This window comes from Crocuta crocuta, unplaced genomic scaffold (assembly GCF_008692635.1).
Source record: "Crocuta crocuta isolate KB4526 unplaced genomic scaffold, BGI_CrCroc_1.0 scaffold290, whole genome shotgun sequence".
NCBI classification, from domain to species: Eukaryota; Metazoa; Chordata; class Mammalia; order Carnivora; family Hyaenidae; genus Crocuta; species Crocuta crocuta.
In genome coordinates, this window is record NW_027527429.1 from 4,539,947 (window position 1) to 4,549,525 (window position 9,579).

The 9,579-nt window shown below is 52.7% G+C and overlaps 1 protein-coding gene across 1 annotated transcript in view; it reads right to left on the reverse strand.

The window, feature by feature from the left end:
* AGAP1 (ArfGAP with GTPase domain, ankyrin repeat and PH domain 1) overlaps positions 1 to 9,579 on the reverse strand; it is a gene marked incomplete at its 5' end in the record, with an annotated part of 529,501 nt that overhangs the window by 190,579 nt on the left and 329,343 nt on the right. The window contains one exon of the mRNA XM_077758421.1: positions 7,050 to 7,154. Within this exon, the coding sequence (XP_077614547.1) occupies positions 7,050 to 7,154 (105 nt within the window). The remainder of the gene's footprint in view (positions 1 to 7,049; positions 7,155 to 9,579) is intronic.

The window sequence follows — 9,579 nt, forward strand, 5'->3', positions numbered from 1 at the left end:
GCTGTCCTCTCAACATTACTATCAGTCATTCCATCACGCAACAGGCTGTGCATCTAGAAATCTGGGCTTTGGGGCGCCTGGGGGCTCAGTCGGCCAAGCACCAGACTTAGCTCAGGTCGGGATCTCACGGTGCGTGAGTTCAAGCCCCGCGTCGGGCTCAGTGCTGACAGGCTGTCGGCCCAGAGCCTGCTTCAGACCCTCTGGACCCCTTTCTCTGCCCCTCNCCAAATAAAAATGTGGGCTTTGAAGTGATCTGCCTCATCTTCTAGACTCCGGCTAGTCTGACTTCTGCAATGTTTTGGGGAAACCAATGAAAAGTTTCTCTGGACCGTAACGCAATGTTCACGGCCTCGGGAAATCTGAGGTCTGCGTGAGCAGGTGCGCAAAGCTGGCTGAAAGGGCTCATCACCGATTCGTAGTGAGTCCCCAGTCCTCAAGTAAAATGTGCTTATTTGATGCAAAGGCTGTGTGTATCCTGAATGGTGATTACCAGCAGCGGGTGGAGGCAAGGAGCTGCTGTTCTCACAACGTATGTCTCTTCCTTTTTCTCTTGTGTTATTTCTTTTGAGAGAAATACCCACTTAGGAAATCACCCTGGCTCTTTCTGTCTCTCTTGCATCAGTCAAGAGATAGATTTTTCTCTGATTAGAACCTGGAAATGCACAGGAATCAGCACTCTGATGACAATTCAGAGTCCAAGTCTGGTTCTACCGGCACGGAAACAAACAAACAAGCGTCAACGGCATCCAGAATCAGAGGTGCTGTGTAACTGGAGGATCGAAGCCGCCGGGAGGGAGCCTTGCTGCGAGGGGCAGGTCGGGTTCTGTGCATCGGGCAGAGGACGGAAGCATGGCAGCTCCCAGCGTGGGCCCCGTGCGGAGTGGGGAGCGGGAGAGGGACCCCAGGAGGAGGTTTTCCAAAGTGGGAGCAACTCAAGCCCGCGTCAGCCCGGTGGGCTCCTCACAGGCGCCCACACCCTCAGAAGGAAGCCCGGGCAGCCTTCCCCGGCCGGGGCCATTAAGTCCGGGGCCTGGCCACGTGGCCACGGGCTCACTCTTAGGAATCCCGGCGCGCGCCTCTGTCAGCCGTGCCCTCGACGGCTGCTCGCTCGACACAGAAGATGAATAGGTGGCGATGCAGAGACGTAGAGCCCCGAGGTCTGAGTTCTATCTCATTATCCCCTCCATTTTTCTATCAAGGTGCACCCTAAGGCGCCACAGAACGGGCCGCCCTTCGCCCACCCTGACCGCGATCCAGCCGAGTGTCACAAATGAGACACGCACACCTATCTCCTTTTTAAAGGTCGTGGAGATGTACAAATTTTCAGAGAAATAAAAACATAGACCATGGAGCAGCTTGAGAAGTTGGCCTCGCACAGTTTAATCTTACTAGTTCAAAGCCATCTTTGCAGAGTGCCCAGTGGAGAGGAAGGAGGAGCCAAGCTGTCCAGTCCCGGAGGGAGGGTGCCTGGACCTTCCCCTGGGTCTCAGCACCGACAGTGCTGCGTCCTGGGCTAACCTGGGCAGCTGGTCACCCCGTGGGAGCATCCACGGACCCAGAGCAGCCCCATTATTTTGTTGAGGCTTCCACCTGTTATCTCAGCTGGGCTACAGGTTTAGTTTTTAAATTTTTTTTTAATGTTTAGGTATTTTTGAGAGAGAGAGAGACAGAGGACGAGCATGGGAGGGGCAGAGAGAGAGGGAGACACAGAATCTGAAACAGGCTCCAGGCTCTGAGCTGTCAGCACAGAGCCCGATGTGGGGCTCAAACCCACAGACTGCGAGAGCATGACCTGAGCCGAAGTTGGATGCTCAACCAAATGAGCCACCCAGGCACCCCCAGGTTTAATTTAATGAATGACAGCATCTTGAGAAACTGGGTTTTCCTGGGCCCGAGGCTTCACCTTCCCACATGACTACCTGATCCCACTCAGCAGCTCCAACCCCTGGATAGGCTTTTCCTTTGAGTCCGGCCGACTCCGCTGGCCTCAGTTTGCCGAGGTTCTGGTGACACCTCTGGAGTCTGAAGTGACCCTGGAAGACACTATCATCCAATGTTCCACTCAAAGGATTCTTTTTCCAGATTTCCAGGGTGGATGCCATCCAGCCAGTTTCTCAATGTCCCCACCGAATCAGGCACCGCCCAGAAGGAACGCTCAAGATCAGGGACATGTGCTCAGAAGCCCCACGGGCGGGGACCTGTGCAGAGGCGGATGGCCGGGGCCCACGGTCGAGGAGCTGCTATGCTCGGGTGTGGGGCCATCGCCCCGCACCTGCTGCCGTCCCCACGCTGGCCAGAGCGTCTCCTCAGCTAGCCTGTCCATCACCTCACCCTCGACCACCAAGGGCAGCCACACTGTGGGAACCCCCCGTCCTGAGGAACAGCCAGGGCCGAGATGCACCATCACTTCTGCCTCCTCTCCCCCATCTCCCGCTGCACCCCCCCCCATGCAGGTGACAGAGGACCTGTCGGCGGGAGGCAGTCCCTGCATCAGCTCCTGACGCCTCTGGGGACAGGCCTAGGGGCCGCAGGCTAGGAGTGTGGCAGTGAGGGAGGTGGGTCAACGCTTCAGGGAGCGCAGAGTGAATAAATCTGGGGTCTGGAGGTACTGCTGGGGTCGACTTTCGGGACACTTTTCAGTCGGGCTTGGGTCAGCCCTCTGCCTACTCGCTCCTGATCTCCAGAGAGACTGATGCCTATGATCCGGCCACGTATATGCAATTCCGTCCCCTGCTTCTGGACAAGAGGGTCTCTCCTCCCTGAGAAATGTTTAAGGTTTCCAAGGGCAGGAGACACAGAAACACGGCTTCCTCCCAACGACTTCCGTCTCTGGGATGGGGGCGTCTGTACCACAGGAAGCCGGAGGGAGGCCACGCGGCGCGTCAGGGCGCGGGGCTGAGCCTGGGGCCCAGGGTGGACAGACCCTTCTCGGGATGATGTCACAAGGCTGGGAAGAACGGAGGCCTGGAAGAAGAGGTAACTGGGAATGGGACGGGAGAGAAGGAAGGGGGAGGGAAGTGGCACCGTGGGGGCCCAGCCCACGGAGGTCCCCGGCTGACCCGCCGAGCACCGAGACAGGCGGGCAGTCCTCAGCTTCAGGGAGCGTCCCCGGCGGCTGACCCATTCCAGGCACGCGGGAGCCTGTCAGCCTCACGCCAGCCCCACCGAGGGCCGCAGGGCCGGGGGCTCCCAACTCAGGACCGGCAGCTGGTGTCCAAAGCCACGGTTTCAAAAAGCTCATCTTTCCGCCGGGACCTTGTAAGCCTGGCCCACAGCCAGGGACCACACAGCGACGGTGTGTTCCGCCCAGGGGCTGCCTTTGTCTGCCCTCAACCAGCGGGCACCGGACATCTGCCCGGGGCTGAAGCTCGGGGTTCATAGCGCAAGGGTGGTCTTTACAGAAACACTTCCACGGACACCGGTGTTATGAGCAAACGGTATTCGTTCCTTCAAGGATTACAACTCACTTCTTCTGAGAGATCTTCTTTTCCTTTTTTTCTTTAATTTATTTTTGAGAGAGAGAGAGAGAGCGAGAGAGCGGAAGAGCACACAAGTTGGGGAGGGGCAGAGAGAGAGGGAGACACAGAATCGGAAGCAGGTTCCAGGCTCCGAGCTGTCAGCACAGAGCCCGACGCGGGGCTCGAACTCACGAACCCTGAGATCATGACCTGCGTGGAGATCGAGTCAGACGCGCAACCGTCTGAGCCACCCAGGCGCTCACAATTTGAATTTCTAATGAAATGATTAGGGCCCTCACCACGCTGGCCTATCTCCCTCTGAACTTGATTCAGTCCCTTACTCTGCTCCAATTGTCTCTGTGTGCGAGACCCCCACCCAGCTCCCTGGGTTTACCACGATCACCAAGTTGAAGGTGGCTGGTGGTGGAGTCTGGGTCCAGCCTGAGGGGGCCCACGAGCGGCAGACACTCTGGCTGTGAAGGGGCTGCCGCACAGCCCCGCCCACTATCTGCTGGAGTGTTACTTACACGTTTCCGGGCTCCTCGAGCCTCGACCCCCCATAGCTCACCCCATTACAGAAGCATCGCCTTGCTAGAAGCCCATCCTCAGAACAACACGGCAGGTTCCTTTTTGGTAAATAAATTACTGAATCATTGAAAGTCAGGGGGACACAGCAGCAGCTGGCCCAGTTCCTCCACTACTGAGAAACTCTATCTCAATACAGCAGATTGTTTAGCCGGCTCTTTTTCCTTTGCTCCCTGGAGAGATGCAGGCCGTGGGCTCTGCTATTCCAGCTCAGTGCGGACGCCCTGCTCGGGACCAGCAACAGGGTGAGGGTCAACGGTAATGAAGCCCATAGCCACCAATGTGGGCAGATTCCTCCAGTATCTGAACCACTTACAACACACACACCTTCGTGGGTTCCAGCCGTAGTGGAGCCCGGAGAGAGTGGGTGTCATGGCGCCATCGGTTTACTTGACGTCATTGGCTTTTACCACCTTCTGACGTTCCCTGGACTAAAATAACGGGGACGTCCTGTATGGTCTCCTATTTTAAGACCTGAATTTGCGACACAGCTGCATGCTCCCAACTGTCTCACTAAAAAAAGTCTGGCCTCCGCCCATGGGCATTGCCCTGGTGGGTCTTCCCAGTGTGAGCCACAGAACATGCCAGACCAGCTCCACCGCGAGGGATCTGTAGCTCTCTAGCAAGTGGCAAGAGAACTCGTACCTGGAGCTCACTCGCTATCTGAATTTCCACCCAAGGCTTGGTTGTGACAGTATCAGAGTAGGTTTACAAGGAAGGCCATGCCCTCTCTCTGCTATAGTGATTCAAGTCCTGCCCTAGGTGGCCCCGCCCCCTTGGGGGGTGTGCGTACGTGATTCAATAATTTCAGTTTCCAGGAGACCGACATTAATGGAATTGCACTTTAAAACGACATTGGCTCTTGCTTGCCATGTAATTATAAAACAAAGCCCTGCTGAGCTCCTTTTCTGGACTCCGACAACATCCATGCATACATATATATATTGAAAAAAAAAAAAAGAAATTGGCAAACACAGAGAAGCCCCCATGGGAGAATTTTCAAAGTAACCGTGAGGACATTAACTGAGCGGTTTGGATGGGAAGGACGTAGGCGTTATCCCTTCTATGGGGACTTTCCGGGACCTACTGACGTGACATTTTTTCCCCTTGGCAAGAAGAAGTAAACATCCCCCTGACCACGCCTGGGCTTAGCAGGCGAGTGTAAGGTGGCTTGGAATGCTCACCGGTCAGACCTCACTTTTTACTGGTCGGGGAGTCCAAGGCGAGAAGAATATTTTGATCACTCTTCTCTAGCTCACGTAAAGCAGCTGCGGCAAGAGTCAGAGCCCCTGTCCTGGAGAAGAAGGCAGCCAGCGGATGGGGCAGCGCTGGGGACGGAGGCGAAGACCGAGTGCCGCCCCGCTGCTCCGACGCAGGCGGGCAGCGGCTGCGGAAGAGGCGGGAAAGGCCACAGGCCTCCTGAGAATCAACCTGACTCTATTCCCAAAGAAGCCAAACTAAAGCAAGTGCAGGGGGAATTTCCCCAGTACAGTGAACAGTTCACAGCTCCCAAGTCCTGCGAAGGGCAAAGCATGCGGCGCGTTCCAACATCAGAAACAAGTCAGAGATGCCTAAGGAAACACCTGTTTTTTAACATGCTTCTGAAAGGTAAAGCCATTGCCGTAGGACCAGGGAGAAGACAGGATTCACCCCCGGGAGCAAATTAAACAATAAGGATGTCACTGTTACTTATCAGAGTGGAAGATCATAGATACATTGTTGCCACGGTAAATGCTCCTGCGAATGCAGGGTACAAGCCCTCTGGTATATTGCCTGAGGGGAAAAACTGATACACTCTTTCCAGGAGTCCCACCACATACACCCAAAAGCCATGAAAGGGGAAGACTCTTCAAGGGGAAGCTGATTGCTGGGAATCGGTCTGAGGGAAATGGATAAATAGAGGACATCGATTAGAGCTTTACATCTAACATCAAAAATAATTCCAAGTAAATGTGTTTGCCACACATCCATTTTAGAGACATTGTCAGCCCTATGAGGGGACATCCGCGTGACGCATGTCATGTAACCATCCACAATGGTGACCCACGAGTGACGGTATTGACATGGGGACGTGCATATGGTCTGTCATTATGCAGGAAAGGGGGCCCCAGGCAGCGGACACAGGGTGACTGTGCGGCTGTGGGAGGAAAAGCACATACGCCTAGAAATGGCTGGGAGCGCACACCCCAAAATGCTAGCTGTCCGGTTGCCCAGGTGGCCCTGTGGGAACGAACGATATTACATTCTCTTCAATACCCCACGGCTGACTTCTTGTTCATAACTGCGTAATATTTCAATGCAAAGCTTAACACCAGGATATAATCAAACGAGCAGGTAACACTATATATTCTAATGTCCACATCCACCTCCCTCAAAACATCACGCAAGATAAACATTATGCCAGATTCCTGGCAAGTGTTAGAGAAATATCATTAACGCCCCATCTTCAGATTTTAGCCAGGCTTTCTGAAGCCCGGCACTGTCTCCCCAAAGTAAAATCAATTCTGCTTTTTAATCTACCTTCTAGAAATCACCATTATAATGCACTTTATACTAACACACGTAGAAAAGTTTCTCTTACCTTACAAACTGGTAGGTGCTCTTATCTGACAGTAACAACCGAGTCATGAGCTGCACTTAACTTACTGGTTTTCTCAGCTGCTCGGAGCTGAATCCTGGGTTCCAATGCAATCATTTCCTTTATTCTAGATTTTCAAATATAAGGTCTCTTTTCTCTTTTGCTACCTGCTCCTGTCTTTTTACTTCCATTTAAAATTTCACTTCATCGGCCATGAGGGAGGGGAAGAGAGAGGTGTGTGGTCTGATGGACAGAGTGAGGGCATTTTACTTATCTGGAGATGGAGGAGGAGACCCTTTACCACTTTAACTCGAAGCAGAGGCGAGAGGCCTGATGCTGTGAGGACCCCCAGCCCCCGCCCCCCAACACCCAGCGTGTGATCTGAGCCCTGGACCTCCTGACTGAGCGAGCCAAGGGGCCATACTCACATGTAAACTCGGGTGATAGGTCAGCACGCCGTTGTCACACAGGGTGACGTATTTCTTCTTCCACTCCTTGTTCAAAGATTTGCCACTTCGCTTCAGCAGCATGCCCTGTAAGAAAAAGGAGCCCGAGATAAATTCACAAAGATAAATTACAGTCTTGTGTGAGTTTTCTTAAAAAGGAGACAGATAATTTAAAACATTTTAAACATTCATTCCTCTTGTCATCTTAAAATGGAGAATTTACACTTGTTTTTAACTTGGTAATTAGGCTTTTCTCCTCTCTTCAATGCACAACACATATGTTCAACCAATTCGTGTGAGTGTGTGAACTGTGTGAAGCTCCTGAGTGCTGAAGATGATTCAGCAAATACGACACCAACCATCGTGATGGGCCACACACCCTTCCCATAACTAGGCGCATACGCAACTAAAGGTATAACGTTTTAAAAGAGGAAACCTTAGGGGCGCCTGGGTGGCTCAGTGGGTTGAACACCCGACTTCAGCTCAGGTCATGATCTCACAGTTCGTGGGTTCGAGCCCCGCGTCAGGCTCTGTGCTGACAGCTCAGAGCCTGGAGCCTGTTTCAAATTCTGTGTCTCCCTCTCTCTCTGACCCTCCCCTGCTCACGCTGTCTCTCTCTCTCTCTCTCAGAAAAAGATTTAAAAAAATAAAAGAGGAAGCCTAAGTTTCCTTTTCTAAAAAGAACACATTAACTGAATTCTGAAACTTATGATCTCTACAAATAAGAATACTTCATAGTTTTCCATTTTGGATTTTAATTTATTAAAAACAAAATTCCACCTGTAAATTTAGTAGGAGGATTTAACAGATCAATCGTGTATAATTAATCCACCTTGAATGAAATCATATGAGGGCTCCTTGAAAACCACTGGGAATTTGATGCCAGCACACTCTGAACCACACCGACGAAGGCCTCCCTGGACGACGGAAGGGAGCTCACTGCTGCGTGGACCCCCAGTTCCCCGCAAACCTCCCACGGCATCTCTAGGCCGTTCGGGGTTGACGACTGGTGGCTGGCACCGAGTGCGGCCTTGACTTTGTGCTTCACGCCCTCGCTGGTCGGACTGTCTCGACTTGAGCTTCCGTATCTGGACTGTTCAGCTCCTGAGCTCATGGGACAAGGGAGACAGAAGAGTCTTCTGGCTTCCTCCTCCTCTCGCTGCCTGCTTAGGGGCTCACAGCACGGTAACCATGACCGAGACGGCACAGGGATTGTGCTCATTAATCCACCCGGACCGAGGCCGAAGGCAAGGTCTGAGTGTGAAATGGAGTCTCATAGAAGCAGAGACGTCTGTGAGTCTCCTCAGGAACTTGGACTTGCCTCCTCCGACCTCCTAACTCTGCTCNATGCGGTACGTAGGTTCGCATTCCAACTAATTACCAATACTGTGACAATACTGCTTTGTCTATGAAGTTTCACGAACACGATGGACACTGGGGAGGTCTGACCATCGTTTAAATATCGTTTCTGGAGGAAGGTGTTTCTAAGGTTGAAGAAACTCACAAGTGAAGCTTTTTGGAAGGTCATTCCTTTGCAAGTTCTTATTTGAAGTAAACACACGGCAAAACTCAACATACCTTGATTTCTTAGAATCTACGAAAAACAGACCTAATCCAAATACGGCACGGAAATCAATGAAAAGAAGTGGGCCCAGAGGAAAGTGCTGGTTACAAACCAAGTCCCGCTGCACAGTAAGAAGCAGGCGGAGGGGGCAGTCACCACTGGTGATCTGACAGTGAACAAGCAATCACTTAAAATCATTACATTTTTCCCTCTAGCAGATTTCTAAGTTTTTTTTTTTTTTTAATGTGTATTTATTTACTTTAGAGAGACAGAGCACGAGCAGGGGAGGGAGACACAGAATCCCAAGCAGGCTCCAGGCTCCGAGCTGTCAGCACAGAGCCCGACGCGGGGCTCGAACTCATGAACCGTGAGATCATGACCTGAGCTGAAGCTGGACGCTTAACTGATGAGCCCCCCAGGCGCCCCTAAGATTTTTAACCTCAGCTTAACAGAACTTCACAGACGTTCTCCTTTGGGCTCACATTTTTTCCACCATCCATTTAGGATGGATTTGAACAATACCAAGGGCCGGGGGTCACCTCGGTGTCACCGGTGGCTGAGAGCAGTTCTGGGCTTCAGAGAGCACTGTCCCTCCCCACTCAGACGAAGATGCAGGCTGCACCCCCACCCCGGGGCTCCCTGCCTGCGGACCCGCACGGCTCCCGGCCGGCTTCTGGTACTTGCCTGAGCAGATCCTACATGCACAACCACCCTCTCCCCAGTGAGGGCGGTCAGGACTCCTCCTAAGGGGATGAAACAGTCCAATCCGGAGGTGACCGCCGGGGAACGCCACCAGGCTGACTGATCTTGGTGCTGGGAAAGCTTAATGTCTCGGTGAAAGAAAACGCATGTCTCGAGAATCTTAAATAAATTCTATGGGTCACCTTGTGGGGTAATCGTCTCCGCTCACGATTCAAATGCTGCACAAGTTAGCAGGGCTGCAGACTC